This window comes from Prenolepis imparis, unplaced genomic scaffold (genome assembly GCF_030444845.1).
Source record: "Prenolepis imparis isolate NDT839.2.m4 unplaced genomic scaffold, iyPreImpa1.0 SCAF_2, whole genome shotgun sequence".
Classification (NCBI taxonomy): Eukaryota; Metazoa; Arthropoda; class Insecta; order Hymenoptera; family Formicidae; genus Prenolepis; species Prenolepis imparis.
In genome coordinates this window covers 13,810,998-13,829,441 of record NW_028141160.1, presented here as the reverse complement: position 1 = coordinate 13,829,441, position 18,444 = coordinate 13,810,998, and the positions used below count along the sequence as shown (strand labels likewise).

General features: G+C 42.2%; 2 protein-coding genes across 7 annotated transcripts in view; one reads left to right on the top strand and one right to left on the bottom strand.

The window, feature by feature from the left end:
• Nucleotides 1–18,444, bottom strand: part of LOC145947640 (uncharacterized) — a 189,224-nt gene that overhangs the window by 95,349 nt on the left and 75,431 nt on the right. For all 3 annotated transcript variants that reach the window (XM_083057434.1, XM_083057430.1, XM_083057439.1), the window contains exon 9: nt 8,367–8,445. In XM_083057434.1, coding sequence (XP_082913560.1) covers nt 8,367–8,445 — 79 coding nt within the window. The remainder of the gene's footprint in view (nt 1–8,366; nt 8,446–18,444) is intronic.
• Sp1 (transcription factor Sp8) overlaps nt 1–18,444 on the top strand; it is an 84,758-nt gene that overhangs the window by 57,838 nt on the left and 8,476 nt on the right. The gene's annotated exons all lie outside the window — the stretch shown is intronic.

Sequence of the window (18,444 nt, the reverse complement as noted above, 5' to 3'; positions counted from 1 at the left end):
GTAAGAATTATTTGTCTCTACATGAGTTTAATAATAGAATAGGAGGACTATATAATCATAATGATAATATTAATAATTATTTCATAAAATAAGACGCACAAATTTTCAATTACACGTCGTTATTTAAAAATTTATCAGATAATTACTTGGCGATGGACTGCAATTACTTTTAACACTATAATATACTGTCTTAATTAACTGTATTATTTATTACTTTAATCAGAAACATGTATTATTATCATTACAAAATTCCTACTATTTTATCTAATCAATATTAAAGTTACGTTTGATAAAATGAGAAAGTAAAAAAACTGAAACCTGTTGAAAATATCAAGTATTTTGTAAATAACAAGTTTTTAAAACGTAATCTATTTATATAAGCGAAATAACCTTTAACGAATATTCTTTATGAGGTAAGAGTAATTAATGTAAAAAGTGTCAACAAGTGCTCTGAGAAAGAAGAAGAGATTTACTACTCTTCGTACTATTCGCGATTGCAAAAGTTTTGCGATATATGTTTAATACCTTGTAATTCAATAAAGATTCAAACATCTTTTACACATTTCAAAAATATATGCTTTATATATAAAAAAAAATAATAATAATAATCGAGTCTCTCTTAATGATCGTGGTCAGCGTGAATCTTAGATCCTGATGTGAATAAAGGCAAAGAAATCTCGAATCTCGATTCATTGCAGCAAAGTTTAGACGAGTTTCTCATGTCAAACACGGCAAAATCAGCCTTTACAACCGTATCGGGGGTTCGCCACGCATTATAGATCGCATTATGGATGAGACACGAAGAATATCCAAGATAATCTGACAATGATAAGCTCTCGATATATCCCTTCGGCTTTTGCGAGCGTAGCCGGGCAACACATGTTCGCTCGAGAAGCTCTTTATTTTATGACTCGGCAGGAAGGACGACGGCGGTCGCCTTGCGGGCTCCGCGAGATGATTTACGAGTCGACGTAAAAAAGTAATTAAATCCCTGCCGTCAAAAAGGAAGGGGCGAGCGCGCGCGCGTGAGCGCGAGTATTAATTAAGTCAGGCAGAAAGTTTCCTGTGTGCGCCCGCGTCTCGAATATTAATGTCGGCGAAAAGTCGCGTATGTCCGCGTCCGTGTGGATATTGCGCGGGCGCTCGAGAGGATCGTCCTTTGGACCCCGACCGACCCGGCTTCCGGTCCGGCCTTTTTTGCGGCCTCTCGTTATTCTCGATCCTCCATGTTGATTCGCTGTTTGTTTCTCGGTACTCTCCGGCTTAATTCCCCGCTCGCGCGACGACGGGCGAACCTGTTTTCGCGTGATTCTCATGGCTGGCTGACGCCGTCGCGAGTCGTTTTTGCATCGCGTGTGATTATTCATAGGCGACATCGGGATCCAGGAGAGCGGTGGTTCTCTATAGCCGACGATCGCGTTTTGCCGGAATAAAACGAAGCTAAAAAATTGCGGAAGACTCGAATAAATCTATTCCGGGAGATTATAATTCTCCCTTTCTCGAAAAATAAAAAATATATCCGAGCCGACAATTTTTTTGTTGTTGTTAGCTAATATTCAAACTCGCGAAAAAATATACTTAAAAAATGTTTTCAGTTTCGTAAGCAAGAACTGTGACTGTGATGTGACCGGGTGTCTCATCGAAATAAATCGGGAGACGTCCCGTTTTTCTAAACTTCGATCGCGCGTTCTTTCGCCCCGGTGTCGAGCCACTCGATCCGAATGTATCGAGTGTCCCTCGTACAATGGTCCTTGCGCAAGGTTCTCAAGGGCTCAAAAGGACTGCTCCTACCTGTGTATCCGAGGAGCCAATTATTTATCCGATCTCCTTTGTACGCCGGTGGAATCCACTTGACAGGATGCGTGGGATGGAAACGCGATGCCTACTTCCTTTCGTCACCCGATCCCGCCAATAAGAAGATACTCGCGTTCACGTAAGGGTCTCGTCTCTTTGTTTCTTTCTCTCGCCCGAGTCTCACCCCGAGTCTCTTATATCGTCAATGGGAGTTGCCCTTAAAGGACCGTCAAACTCCTTGACGACGTGTCCGTGAATGGGACGTGAAATCTTCGATTGCGATTAATACGCTCGACTTGACACGAATAAGAGGAATAGATGAGGCGAATTCACTCGTTTAATTTACCTCGTCGTTTACACGCATGTACACATATGTATGTTATGATTGAATGAGGATGTCAGCAATTCTCCCTATATAGGTTCGACGTATGACGAGTTCGATCGTAAACTTTTCGAGCACTTGTTGTTTGTATTTCGAATATTATGTTACTTTGAAGAGCGATAACGAAATTTCTATTAAATTTTCAATACACAATCGGCGTAATGTATAATAAATTTATTTAACTATAATATACGTCAAGAAAAGAAAGAGAGAAGAAAATACATAAAGTATATATTTATAAGAAAGTATAAAGATACGTTATCTTCTTACTGCTCCAATGTCATGCATTAATAAACGTGGCACACGCAAAACGGCACACGTTGAACCGTCGCTCTCGTCACGCGTTGAAGCTATACATAAAACTACCTACAAACTTGAGGAGAGAGTTTTTCTTCGTAAAGTTATACGTCGGCACGCTACGCTGAAAAAACGTGAATCCGCGGGAAACTGGCAAACGTGTCACGCTATGAGCCACTCGTCGCGATACAACGACGGTCATTTTTTCTACCGATCGATCCCGTCGTATATCATTAACAATTAATGCTTTCGATCGACGAAGTCCAAGATATGCCTGGAACCGTTATTATTAATTCACGAACGACTCCGCCGCGCCCCGTCGCTTTCTTCGTTGACATAATACCTCTATTTTCAGCGGGCTGCGCCACTTCCGCTTCACTCTCGGTTCAATTTCGCGTAAAATATTTAAAAAGTTCGATATGCGCGTACGGGAAACGATTATATATGTAAAAGATGGTTATTCAAATTATATATATATTTTGGATTGATCGTATGGATTTTGTCTCTATTATACATGCATATTTATTGTCGCTAAAAGGACACGATTGACACGAGAGCACGGAGGGGAATGTCCTCGAGCTCTTTATGCGATTCTGTGCTCGTGTCCGCCAATAGCGAAATGTAGTTGACACCTGTCAATATTTTGCACGACATCGTCCGCGCGGCGATCTCGAGTACCCTCTCGAGTACCCTCGATGTTCCCTCTCGGCTTCCACACCGGTAATCCGATAATCTCATTCGTTTGTCCCTTTAAGCGAACGTTTCGTTGACATTTTCAAGAGCGACAATGGACTGCGAACGGCCGCGGCCGAGTGCACAGCGTTTGTTGCAGAAAAATGCATTCCCCGTTGTCATCATTCGGTCGGGAGCGAAACGGAGGGATTGCGGGGCTTTTTACGTGACCTAAGAGGATTTACCTGAAGCCCCGGATGCCACACAAGGATGTCGTCCTAATTTGTACTATTTAAGAGCGAGAAGGAGAAGAGAGGAGGCACTATTTCCTTAAACGACCGCAACGTCTGCTCTTGCGAAACACGCGATGCACCGCCGCTCTTCTCGTTGACCGCCAAGTCCTTTTATACGTATCTTAAGGGTGACCACGAGCGTCCGGATTTTGCTTCATAGAATATCTTTCGGTTAGTATCCAAAGGAGAATTCAATAGAACCCCGCGCGATTCGCATTAAAATTCATTAAAATTAATAAAGATCCTTCTTCCGTTTATGATATAAATATTTGAAATACATATCCCGAAGTATATTTTTAAATAAAAAAAAAATCTTACGCGCGCGGTTCTTATACAGAAATTTTAACGGCTCCTTTAGGCCGATATTGAGTAAAGTTTTATCTGCGGAAAATCGCTCGTGCGATGGATACCGGTAGTCGCTCTCTCGTCGCCTCTCTCGTAGTCTCCCCTCTGTCACGCCCAATGTGACGGAACCGTACCCTAATGAATTATTTTCGTCGAGCACATCGTAACTCGCGACGTGTAAACACCCTTTCGAAAGCTCGCTCAGCTCATACAGCTCGTTCAGCTCGCCGGGGTCCGAGGACTGGCAGATGTGCGGGGAGACAACATGGCCGCCGGGTGGCGGTCTGTGAAAAGTCGTCTTTAGGAAACCGTTATTACGTATGATCGATTGATTTCGATATCGTTTAAGCGTCGACGTGGACGTCGCGCGATCGCCCCTTTTCTCCCAGAAAAAAAAAGAGCGATACGAAAAAACAGCCGGCTGTAATTTACGTATAGGCGCAATGGATTTGCATTGAAAACTTGTATATGTATATGCACGCATAAGTCGAATGACTGTAATACCGCGAATTGATCATAGATTCGACGTGTATTCGAGGAAACAGCCGCATCGAGTAAATAAACGACAAACAAGATGGTAATAATTTTTTTTTTTCACGTAGATATTGCACGCGAAAATTAGCACGTTCGAAACGCAAGCAAAACATAAAACCAGCTGCAGCTTTAGAGAGATAAAGAAGCGTAATATCGTTATGTATGTACCAGTTGCATAATTCGCAATGTCGCTTATTCCGAGTATGTCGAAACGTCGCAGTTTATATAAAATGAGCCGAGGGTGAAAAAACGTGGTCCGAAAGTATAATCGATCTTAAACACAACACAAACCGAGAGAAATATGCGATAGATGAGGTCTCTCGGCTCTCGATTGGGGCATCTCTCGCTTATATATTTCAGAGAGACATAAATTGTGTGCGAAATTGCAGGCTAGAACATATTACACGGAGCGATATATTTATCGCTTTTTCAAAGTCCGTCTATGTACGGATGATTTATGCGTTTCAACGTATTAGAAGGCTCGTGTGAGCCTTTCGCGAAACCGGTCGCGCAACACGATACTCGCCATTACCCTTCATCTTTGCTTTCCCAGCTTCGATTAACAGCGCCGTATCTGCAAAGTGAATCGATTTAAAAAACGCCGCGGAAGTTAATCTACGATCGATGGTTACGTTATTGATCGAAACCTCGTACACGTCCGCGTTTCTCGCATTTTTTTAGTTTTATTTTAGAAAAAGTGAAAATTTGCGTGAATATTTTGGCCAAGGTGTCACAATGATAAAAATAATCTCTGTTACATGACAGATTGAGTATTACGATTCGTTTAACTATATCAATGTTATATAGATTGAAACAGTCATGAGAATGATAGCGCGTTTTTCTATAAGAAAATATTAGAGCCGCGTTACTATTATATTATCGCTAAACCATGCGATACAAGAGAAATCCACTCGTATGATATTTTATTATATATAGGAAGTCAGAAGCAGACACTAGTGAAGAGAACACTTGTGGAAAGTCCAACCGACCTTTCTCTTTCTGCTTGAAATTTTTATAAAGCCAATATGTAATAGTCTTGTAAAATGGATACTTTTATACTGCTGATAAAAAGATTTAAAAAAGAAGTAATAATTTAATAAAAAAGGAGATTATTCAATATATAAAGCAGTTCCGTGAGATAAACGATAATCATTGTGGAGAGAGATCGTTTTAACAAAATTTTCCCGAATATATATATATATATATACACGAGATATACCGATCACTCTCGCGAGATCGATCCCCCCACGCGTTGTGTACCCTACGTACCGTTCGTTGCACATTGTACATACGAGCGCGGCTCGATCGAACCTGCAATTTGGCGTAGATACGCCCGTGCGTGTGGGTTTATCGGCCGCGTGCAGCGGCTTGCACCGGGGGTTTATACGTGCCTTCCGCCGGCCATCATCGTATCGCTCCAAGGTCCGATAATTGAAAAGCCAAGACTTCTCTCTACTCCCATCGCGCTGCGAAACAATATTCCTCCTAGAGGCGCGCACGAGCCCCGACGATGGTACGTCGAATTACCGGCCATTATCGTGACGTATCATCGCCGAGCAGCGTCATTCACCGCCGGGACCCATGATGGGAAAGGACGAACAATACTCGATCTGCGGTCGACACCTCGAGGCTTTAACGTGCACCACTCGAGTAAAGTGGAGGACGATTATTAACGACTCTCTTCTCTCTTTCTCTCTCTCCCTCTCCCCCCTCTTTCTCTCTCTCTCTCTCTCTCGCTGCGATTCTATTTAAGTGAACTAACTTTTTTTTATCACTGAAACAATAGAGTATATCTTTGCCGAGACCGTAATGCTCGAGGCGATAACGCGCGACGCAACTTGCGAATTTTAGCCGTCGACAGAACGCGTTCTTTCTTCTCGGTCATATCGGTATCGATATCACGAGACCGCCCATTATTCCTATCGATCGATTGTAAGTACAATCGTACAACACACGGTATATCGTATACAGCGCGAAGAATGAATAATATCCTTGTTGACACATGATTATTCTAACACGTGTGTGGTACCCGCAGAACAACTGTTAACGATCTCGATATTCTTCGCTTTAGGAATTCTTAAGTAATTAAACACAATGTGGTATTTCAATTAAAAATATTTGATACTTCTTTTAAGACTATTATCTTTCTCAATTCATAATTATATCCATCGAATACCAAACATATTATATTTCTTTGGCATTTTTGTATATATTATCTTGGCAGAAATATTGTCGCCAATGATTAATTAAGAAGACATTTCTAAACCGAATAATTATTGGCAAATAAGATAAGCATAAAGTATAATATAGATCTTGTGTTACGAAATAAAACTATCAATTATCATGCACGTTTGATAGCTGTCTTTCGCGTCGACGATGGTATTTAAACTATTGTAAACACACCTGTATATATCGTGTGGCGAGCATGAATTCTTCGCGTGGCGCTTGACGCATTAGCGTTGATACATGCGAGTAGTAATCGTTACCACGGAACGGATCATGGACGCTCGTTGAAAAGAGCGCGATGAATGACGGAGCACCAACGATGCTCGGCGGGACGCGAACGCCTGTATCCTTTATCCGGCGATGCCGCCCTCTCGGCTCTCGGTCCACGGGATAAAGAGCGTCCCCGCGGGGCGCCCTTTTCCCCGCGGCGTCGAAACCAAAACACTGACGGGACGAACGCGTCCGGCTGTGATTTATCGGTCATTCGATTGCGCGTTTTGCGCCTACTCCACCCTCGCTTTCGATTTTTCGATTAACAAAAAATCGAGAACATCTATATTTTAATTTTATTAAATATTGCAGACAATGCTTCTATGCTCTAAATTTTCTTCGCAGAGAACAAATTTTGAGAAAAAATTTTGAACAAATTTGAAAAAAATTTATGCAAGTTTGAAAATTTTAAATAAATATCTTTAATATTATTTTTTAATTTATTCTTTTAATTTATAACTTTAATTGTGATGTTTTAAATAAATATTTTCTATACTACAATTGATATCTGCCACTCTCACGAAAATCATATTCAATTGCAAGATTATTTTCATATGTTATTAAAGAACATGTAATCCGAGAATCTTTATAAAAAAGAAATCAATACAAAATCAGATCCTTTCTTTGGACCATGAAAGGACCGAAACATTCCAAATAATTAAAGAAGAATTTAAAAACAATTTCGTTGCGCCTATATCTCTTATCAACCCTTGTCATATCTGATTGTATATCATCAGAGCCTTTTAAATTTATTATTTAAAAAAATAATCTATTATATTTTAACGCGATAAAGACGAATATTCGGTATAAATGTTCCATCATCGACAAACTTTTAGCCGTCACTGTACACGAGCACAAGGTAAAAATCGCAATCTGGGTTCTCGTTCGAAACGTTAATCTGGCGAACCCTCGATTTCCACACTCGGCGCAGAGAGACCTGACAAACCCGACGAGGAAGGAAGAAATGAAAAACGCTCGCGTGACGAATATTCGGACGCAGTTCTGTTCGTCGGTCGACGAGCCGTATTTAGCGTCGTTCTCTTTCGGGCAATTTAAAGATCTTTTCGCGCGTGGAGCCCGGCCGACGACCCCTTCCGGGATTTCTGACGATGACTTCCGGCATATTTCGCACGTGAAGAAGAATCGCCGGCCGCGATTTTCCACTTTTAACAGATGCATAATACTCGTCGCACTTTCTGTGGACCGCCTCGGGTACAGACTCGTACTATACAACACAACACACGCGTTACATTGCGTGCGGCTCGCGTGCGAAAGAGGAACCAACGACTTTTGAGTAATGGCCAGGGTAATAATAATTGGCCGGCGGTATTATTACGGCGGAACGCAGCGAATTCGATATTAAATCGCGTTTTTCTCTCGCACGACGACGCGCGTGTAATAATAATCGCACCTCGTGACCGATTCTCACTCATCCCCTTCGCCTTAATACGCGACAAGTCGCTAATTCGAGAGAGTAATATCGCGCTGCTTTGAGAAACCGCCGGTGTAAAAGCGGAATCGCTGGCGTAATCGTAACATGTAATGAGACTTACCAATTTCACATCGCACCGGCGCTGAATTGTTCCGTAGACGGGAAGCCTTCGGAGAGAGGAACGGCAGCACGTTGCGTATCTGAAAGAAGATAGAGACAAATATACTCGTCAGGCCAGAAATAAATCTGTGATGGCTTGTTTCTTTCTCTGACGTTCTCGTCTTTTCTACCGTAATGCGACCCCGCATAATAAATTACGAAAATAAGAGAAGCTTGTTTCGAGTAACGAAGCGTGCATGATTAATGACTGGATGTTGTGTATCGATAACTCGTAACGCTTTACGAACGACAAGTCAAATGGAACATCCGACGGGAGTTTAAAGATTATGACTCGTGTTTTCACCGCGCATTTAACCCTCAATATAGCTGTCTTGTTCTCATCTCGCGCTCGTATCGTACACAAACGTTACATTAAAATGTAATATTTTAATACTCGCATCTTATTATGATAGAAGAAAAAATATTTATAAATAATTGTACTGCGTTTTATCACAGCTAATATGAATTTCATCTATTCACTCATATATGCCCATAGCTTGTGTGTACATTGGTTTTAATCTTTTCTCTTGAGATCTGCTAGATCTTATGATCTTAAATAAATAATCGAGTAAAACGCAGTTTACGCGGTTCTAGAAAGGAAAGTGCGCGGTCATAAAAAGCGATGACGTGAAAAATTGATTTCGCAGCATTACAACATGCCTCGCCTCTATTTTCGTGGAATCGATCGACTCTAGGAGATCGTATCGGGGATCTTACGTGGTCGCGTAAAATGAGAAAAGGCGAGAGAAACTGGCGCGACCGGTCAAAACGGGGAAGAAAGGGGGGACTTCGATTTTCCATCAAGTTTCACTACCTCGTTATACGCAGCACACCGGACAATTTGCATTTCGGTATCCCTATCGCGCTCGATGTACCCCGAGGTGACGAATTATCCTCTCCGCGCATTGCGTAACGACCCCCGGTTGCCCCGTTAGATTTACGGATCGGACGGAGCACTCTCTCGGCGTGTTCTATTCCAGTGCGACATCCGCCAATGAATTAGGAAAACCAAGTCTCCCGCTCCCGCGAAAGGACGTCACGATTTATGGCGCGTCCTCGAGAATCGAGGGAACGTTTGCTCGTTTATGAATTTTTTTTTATGTATAGGGGAAAGGACATGCGTGGCTCTTCACGTTTATTTATGCTTATTTACGAGAAGCTCTTTATCATCTATTAGGATAATCACCCGCCAAGAGGCGGCGTCTTTTCTTATTTAATATTTAATTTCGCTTTCGAGAACGACGTTAAAGGAGATTTTTACTACGATATCACGCGACGTATCGTGAAATATTGTTATTTTAATACGCCGCGTCGTATTTTTTTTTTTTTAATCCTATCTGATAATTCCGAGATAACTCGAGATTTCAATATTCCCGATGAATCTTAGTTATTTATTAGTACGTTTTTAAACGTAGCCTTCGTACATCACGTGGTCGTAACAGCGTAACTCACGCACCGACAGTCAACGATTACTCGAACTTCCGTTGCGGCGATAAAATCGCTGACAGGCGCGACGGTAAGCATCCACTCGCGTGCTCGCAAACATTAACCGCTTCTGGCCGGCCATCTCCGGCGATTACTCTGGTAATCTTTCCGCGACGATAATATATTTGTGCTTTAAAAAGCCTGCGTCGATGCGCGGAGAAACCAACCGCGAACAGATTTCGCTCCCACGGACCCCGTCCACCAAAATCGTGAAACAATAAATCCGAGCGCGGGGGTCAACCCTCTTTATGAGGTCCTTATAGCCCGGGGATGATGCCCCTTTGACGATGCGAGGGCGCGGGTAGCCTAATATGTCACAGTCTGTCGCAGGGCGCCCCGTCAAAGTCGGTCCTCGAAAAACGAGGGCGGTTCCCCTACCCTTTCTTCCCGCTTCAGGGGTCGACTTACGATTAGATGCGCTTCTAATGGAGCGATTCAATAGCGACGATCTGATAAACCGATTCCACGCGCTCTCTCTCCTGGTCCCCGGGTTCGCGAATCGAATTAAGCATGATCCGCGTTTGTCGATCTCGTTACTCTCGGGTGAGCTTTATAATGTTGTCTTTGTGCGTATTGAATTCTCGCTGATAAAGTGGATCTTATTTTCTTCGGCTAAAAATATCGACCGTGATGATGAAATAATATCCGATTCTCGTGTTCAACACCTCGCTGTTAAAATATATAAATTAGAGAAACCTCGCTTATGGAGTTGTCGAGAAGTATATATATTTATACTGGTGTGGTCGAGAAAAATAATTTGCATAATTTCAAAACGCGCGATCCGCCGCGAGATAAGATGAACGAGCGCACGTATCGCGAATCTATCGTGCGAAAGCACGATGAAGCAATAAATTTCGCCAGGTTGGCGCGGAAGACACGCGAACCATTTTGTTCGAGATCCGGACAACCGGTCGTCGGTTTGCCGGTGCTTGTTATATACCTGATGTGCACGTATAATGGTCACTTTCGCAATATTGGCTGCGTGACTATAGATCTACTAACGATACTATCGAGAAGCAACGATATAATTTTGTTTTAATACTATTTTAAATTCGATACTTTATATAGATATACACTGAAATAATGTTCAATGCTATTCGTCATTATGCTGTTGCTCGAATCGAGCAATATACTACTGTCCACGCATCGCATGTCGACGAAAACTATATGAGTGGCTGCAATATGATTTACTCATGCGAGCTGAATCATCTCTTAAAGAGAAACGTCATCGATGCGGTTCTCGATTAAATGCGAAATAATAATTATGAGAATAATTACGCTATACGTAACGAGAGTAACAGTCACGTAGGAAATAAGAAAATATAAAAAATTGCGATCTCCTCTAATAGACAACGTGAGAAATATTTTTAATGGTGCTCGTTTAATAACACAGTGACGTGCGTGTCTGTAAACTTTATCGCTCGCGTCGACTAGTATCAACGCCATTAAAGGTATTTTTCACGTTCAATTATACACACGAGCTTTCTTTAAAATGTGCACACGTGCATAGGTCTACCATCTTCAATTATCTTTTTTCATTTTTTACATTTATGCAAATTTTTATAGTGTTTTTATTTTTCCTCTTTATATAAATCAGTGTATCGTAAACTTCTAAAAAGATCGCGACAAACTATATTTGACGATAGAGAAAATATCTCGACGCTTCTAAATTTTTTTTCAGTAATGCGATAACAAAATAATACTAATTGAAATCGCGCTTGTTTGAAAAACGAATGTCTCTGTATCACACGTTAACGAGATAGAAAACGCAGGTTCTTCTCAAGCGCAGGATTATATATACACATGCGACGCGATTATGGCTATTACGTGCATGTATCGATCGTAAAGCGTCTCGTTGGCGGACGCTAAAAAGGGAGAGGACCACTTAATTCTGTCCTTATAAAAGATTGCGAGGCTATCGTGCGTTATCTCAAATTATGACATATGAAAACCACATACGACGCATTTCTTTCGATATTATTAAAATTTTTATAAAATATATGGAAATATAATTTTTGTTTTTATTTTGAATGCAGCATTCGCAGCTCTCGAACGTGTATGTATATGTACTCGACTTTTAACGGATCGATGCATCTTATTGATCGCGCGCGTTTGTACTTTCTTTTGCTCGGCAAACTAGACACACGCAACTAGGCAACGCGGAGTCTCGATCTATCCCGATGATCTTTACGTTAACCTTTTGACATTACCGACTCGACGTTATACAAGTCGCTACTAGATTCTATTACATCCAGCATGGTCGACGTTAGAACTTTACGTCGTGGCGCACGCTGTGTGTTACCGCTAATAATCACGTAACGCAACAAGACGATTAGTTGTACATCTCATGAATCAATAATAGAGAGCGAGAGAGAGAGAGAGAGAGAGAGAGAGAGAGAAAGAGAATATAAAAAATGCTAAAAACATATTATTATAATTATATTTAAATGCACACATTTTATACGTAATGTACACTAGAATTAACTCGCTGACGTTCACTACCGCGTGTGTGTCAAGCATACATTCTTCGAGAATAGAGTCACCTGTTTTGCCACCAAGTAGATTTATAGTCTCGCAAGTTACGTTCCCAGCGTGTTAAGTACGGCTATAGTCGCCTACTTAAACCTGACAACTTTATGAAAATCACGAATAAAACAAGATAACGATTTTCTTTTTTTTTTAGAACATTTTTTTTTATTTAAATACTCTGTATTATTGGGTTTCATGATACTTGATTTTACGTAGACTATATTTATCGCGAAGAAAAGATCGGTGAATTTTTAATTATGCAAGAAATTCGTCGTTGTCAGATTGCCGAAAAACGCAGGTGCAAAAAAAATATGGGACGCAACCTCCGCTCGCCGACAATCGACCGTTCCTTGCGAATCGTCGCGATGCTTTACAAGTTCTCGAGCTATTTGCGAGAACGATCTCACAAACCGCGCGCGCGTGCATCTTTTTGCTCGGAATATTATAACGCCGAAGGAGTATCGTGGGCTCTTCTTCCCGAGAGATTGGATCTTTAACCGCTTTACTTTAGCGGCAGCTGCGTCCGGCCGCCGCCGCCGCCGTGTGAGATGAACGGGTTCACGTGGTCTGCCAAAGGTGATTTAGTGCCGTGGTTTGTTGCCGTAACGCCGTTGGTAACACGTCGCCCCACGTTTGGCGAAGTCGGCCGCTATTACATGGCAGCGGCGCGATGATCCAAACCGGGAGAGAGAGTGAGAGAGAAAGAGAGAGCAGGTCGTTCGCTAAATTACCTCGTCGGCTCGTCCAGGTCGGCTTGGCGCGACCGCGCTTTTGTTTATCCTGTCAAACGATCCCGATAAGCCGACGATTAAAACGCGAGGAGGAGGATCGCTATGCGGACCGGTCGCACGCGTCGATTCGCCATCGATACGCATCTATCGCGGGGTCTAAACGCCACGTCGGTGGCCGCGATTAGACGCCAGTCTCGCTCGCATATCAGCAGCGATGATTGCCGACGACGCAGGTGCAACTTCTCTCTACCACTGACATTCGCCGCCGATCGATGCTATCGCATCCGAGATAACATCTTCTCATCTGATGTATCATGAAGACTTTCTTCCGATTCTCTCTCTTAATCTTCTGAATTACGAGAGAAGATGAGAGAATGCACGAATTATGCGCGTAATAAAGTCATATTAAAAGATGTAGAGAGTATAGATATGTTGCAACGCTAAAAGATAGGCTCTTCCTGTTGTTATCGCGCGAGGATATCTTTAGTGTCATTCTACTGAAAGCAACGCGCGAACCTTGTAGAATGTAGCAAAACCTGCTGCCGTGTGTGCGGGCTCGCGTGTATGCGTAACTTTCCTGTTGCTCCGATTTCGGAGCAAAGGCACGTCCATCGTCTCGGAACGGAGGATCGACTCTTCAAGGCCTTGGACCGTGTTGACTATTCGCGACGTTCGTTATCATCTGGAAGAGCGTGCCGCCGTAGATTTACCGAAATACCGGAGAATTCTTACGACTTTTTAAGTGAACGTAAATATTTGCAGGTGCAAGCGTAGAGAGAATTTAAAGAGAGAGAATCTGCGCGCGAAAGGCAGGCGCCTATCGGACGTATGTAACGTCCAAGCCTCGATGCAACTTTCCGTCGTAAAGTGGCTGTTTACAGCGATCTCACAGACGAGCCGCCTGGCGTAAATTTATCAGCTCGCGCGTCCACGAACTTCGCCACGAAGAGCCTTGCCGTACGTTCGGCCGGGCTCTTTCGCGTCTCGTAAAACGTCCCCGTAGCTAAATTACGGCGTCTCCCGAACGACCTTCGTCATCTCGGAAATACACGCCGACTGAATAATATCGCTTGCGAGCAGGTGAATTGCACACACGTTCGCAACGGCGTGTGTGGTCGATTCTTCCTCTTTTTCGCGGAGGGAAAAGAAAAAAAGAGTCACCGCTTTCTCCGGTAGAAAGTATAATCGCATGCATGTCGTGCGATAAGCGTCGCGACAAGAGAGAATCCGATCTTTCGATCCGAACTGAACGAGAAGATGCGTGCAAGCGATCACCCGCGCGTTTTGCGAATGCAGCGAGTTTAAAAAAAAATCTCGACAGCTCTCTTCCATGAATTATTTACGGCCGTGCGTGTATGTCGCGCCGTGTGGAGGCAGTTTGTCTTCGAAATTCAGTATTCACGAAGCGTGAATAGCGCGATGGGGGAATGGGTGTGCTCGTAATTACTTCGGCCTGCTCTCTGACAGACGGCTGTCAAATATTAAGATGTGCTCGTCGCCTTCATCGAACGTTCGCCGTTGTATTAGAAAGCTATTACACGATGCATTAATTTCTCTATTCCAGGAAAATTTATTACATTACTGCATTACTGCTAAAGTTATCTTTCACACTTTATCGTGTAATGAAATACGCAATACCGCAAAGTTTCCTAATAGCAAGCACACAATAATTGGAAATTTCTGACTGGAGAAACTCTTAGCGCGTGAGAAAATCATTTGCAAATAAACTATTCATATAATATATATATATTAATTTATATAGGTATATAGCGAATATTTAATACTGCGAAAGTAATTTCGTAAATGATGGAAAATATTTTGTTCTCTCTTTTTTTTTTGTCGATGACGAAGGACAGTGATTCGATCGATGGCGGGAGCCGTTTCTCTCTCATTCCTCTCCCGTTTCGCAGCTCTCGCAGTAATCGAGAGTCATCAAGATCGCTCGATGGACCGCTCCATCGTTTAAATGCTAATACAGGCCTAATTTATCGACCTATGATTCTGCCGAGCAACTCCGCGCCAGTGCTATTTACACGTCGATTCTACGTGGAACTTTCGTAATTGAAAGAAAGCCGCCGACCGGGACCACCATGTAGCTGCGACTATAAAACACGGAATATACGATAACACGGGGTGCTTTTCGGGTAGACGCGTCTAGGAGGGCGAACGATCGAGAGATGGCCCAGTCTACCTGAACGGTTGATAAAGGCGTGCTTACGACCGCGCACCTTTCACGCGTCATAATAAGGAGACCGAGAGCTTCGGCACACAATTCAGAAATTATCATCGCTACGAGTCGTCCTCACGACTTATAAATAGCCTGCGAATGAAAATGGAAGTGCGCGCGCGTAGATGGACAAATTTATTCACCGCTACGAGTCCTTTCTGGACTCGACTGGGCAGGAATTCGGATGGGAAAAGTCAGTTTTTCTGAAATTAAAATATATTCTTTACGATACGATTGATCAGACAGAACGACTAACGCAATTTGTAACAGACATATAAATAACTGAATTAAAAGTTGGAAAACATAAATTGTGCGCACACTAAGATGGAACAAAAAATCGATGTGATGCGAGATAATATTCTGTTCATTTTTATTAGTCTTACAAGTCTTACAAGTCTTTCACATATAATCATAAAAGATAATAAACACTATATGTAAATTTATATTTCTTATAAACAGTGGAATTAAATTTTTTTTCACGTCCTATTCTAGGTAATCGAATAATTTGGCTGAAAACTTCGTCATTATTTTATCGCGCGTTATTATATAGGAGCTTTCACACATATCAGATTGGAATTGAATAGTGCATCAGAGAGTTAATCAACCTGTCCAGCTTAGTCATCCTTTGACCGCTACCGCATAACGCTCTGCCCCCATCGCGGTCAAATTAGTTTTATTTAGCCGAGTAGTGCCGAGTGGTGGACCTCACCGCGCAGGAAAGGTGGAAAGGGTTAACGAGAACAAAGTGAGCAAATACGGCGTAGCGGTGAAGAATACATCGTTAATAAATAAGAGCCTCTCGTAGCTACCTACCTACCCGCCGTCTACATCGCCACAAGGCAACTCCGTCTATATGCTAATGCACGGGCTTCCGACATACAATGTTTTACGCTTTCCGTACTTGATCCGCTTCCGTACAAAGATCCGGCGAACTGTGTTATACGACAGAAAATTACGTAAATAAGTAACCTTCGATTTCTTTACTAGACAGAGATCGATGAACCACGGTCGATATAAAGTAGTTTAGAGATATTTGACAAGATTTCGAGATTTATATATAATTCGACAATATTGATAAAAGATAAAATCTTAAAAAATTGATAATTATTGCGTTTATATATGGATAAAATTGAATACAATACAATACAGAAGAATAGATTTTATGTCCAAAAAATGGAGTGCTTTTATCTATTTATATGAGAGTAATATTTATAAAAATATGCTATTATTTCAGTCATATGCAAATTGTCTAATTTTTTTTTCAAATGGATCCAGATTTTCCTTAATATAATAAGACGGAACGATTTGTTTTTATGAATAATATCGAGTGAAATTATTTTTAAATATTTTTGTTATTATTTCACTCTTTTGTGAACATATAAAATAAAGATTAAATAAGTATTAAAGATAAATACATACTATTAATAAATTTGTATTCACATAATTATATAGACATTTAAAAGTTTTTCTCATTTTCTTCGTATTACTTTCTTTGTATACAATAGTCGAAATCTTAATTAGACGCAATTTCAGATTATTGGCAAATCAGCACATTAGATCCAAAGCATAAAAATTTTCCAGATGTGAATATTAAAATGTGTGAGCTTTATATCGGGATGTAAAAGCACTGCGGATAATGTCCGCCTGACAGTAAAAACTCATACACGTTTGATAAAATCCGCGCGAAGATCTGCAGATTTTTAATGGAGCGGGAATGTGTCTCCGGGTCTTTAAGGGGGGACATCGTCTTCCCAAATTAGAAGCGTTTCACGGCGAACGAGCGCGGCTAAACGACTAGCCGGGCGATAGATCGGACACTCCGGCGCTAATTGGCTGCGGAATTTTATGTACCACTAAATTACTCTATGCAAATGCGGCCGCTTCCGTCGTCCCTTCCGACGAGAGGAGGGCATTCCGAAAGTGCGCTCGCACGCGCAATTTCGAGACGTGCCCTTCGGGATTTATTTACGCCACCCTCATTATCCTAATGAAGACGTAAACGCTTGAAAAACGAGTCGCCGATTTTTGCCGGAAACCGATCGCTCCTCGTTATCGAGCCTCTCGCGTCGCCGAGTTTTCTCCAACATCCGCCGGATCCTCGAGAGAAGAGCATATATCCGGAATAACCGGTGCATCTCGAAGTAAGTCCCGAGTACGGAAGGTCAGGAGGATGATACCGGCGCGTTAACTGGCTGCGAGTTATAACCACCCCGCGTAATGCCCGCTTAATATTCAACGCCGGCGGGGGCGATGGATTTATGAGAGCTAATGAATTGTTAGTCGGTTTCCCTTCTCCTCTCTCTCCGCTTCTCTCCCTCATCACGAACAGCTCTCATCGATTCGAAACTCGAAGCGCTTATACTTTTCTCTCTCATATGATCGAAATATCTCTATACCAAGTAGAGAGAGAAACGTTCTACGATATCGTATATACATTCGATTTACATCCTACGCTTTACCCGGAAATCATTAGGTCCAAGGGCGATTTTGAGAAATTTGTCGAAGGTTCGCGGCGAAAAAAAAATTCGATGCCGCCGTCGGGGGGAGGAGCAAAGAGGAGACGAAGATAGGAGATGCCTCTCGGGCAATAGGATAGCCGAATAAATTTGGATAGCTCCCTGTTTTGGCCCGGAGCCACTCGGAGGTTACTCGACATAGACATTCTCGGACGTACGATCAGCTCTTTCGTAACGCGGCGCGCGAGAAAAGAAGGGAAGAGGACTATGAGGGCTGAGGAAGAAAGGCGATATACACAGGCGAGCCGCTCCTTTACGATGGATTTAATTAAAAAACATAATTTAGCAGGCAGAAGAGAGGATAACAGGTAGCTCGGCACCAGTGGGAACTAACGGAGGTTCCGTCACACAACGCTGTTCGGCGCCGGCCTGCGGTCACTCATGAATAAGATTATTAATCCCGTCCTTTAGAAAACCTTTTGTTTTCTTTTCTCCTATTTCCCTTCTCGCACAAACGTTCGCCCTCTCCCTCCCTCTCTCTCTCTCTCTTTCCTCGTGTTTCTTAATATCTAAAAAAAATATTTATTGCGCGTTATTTAATTCATTAATTTA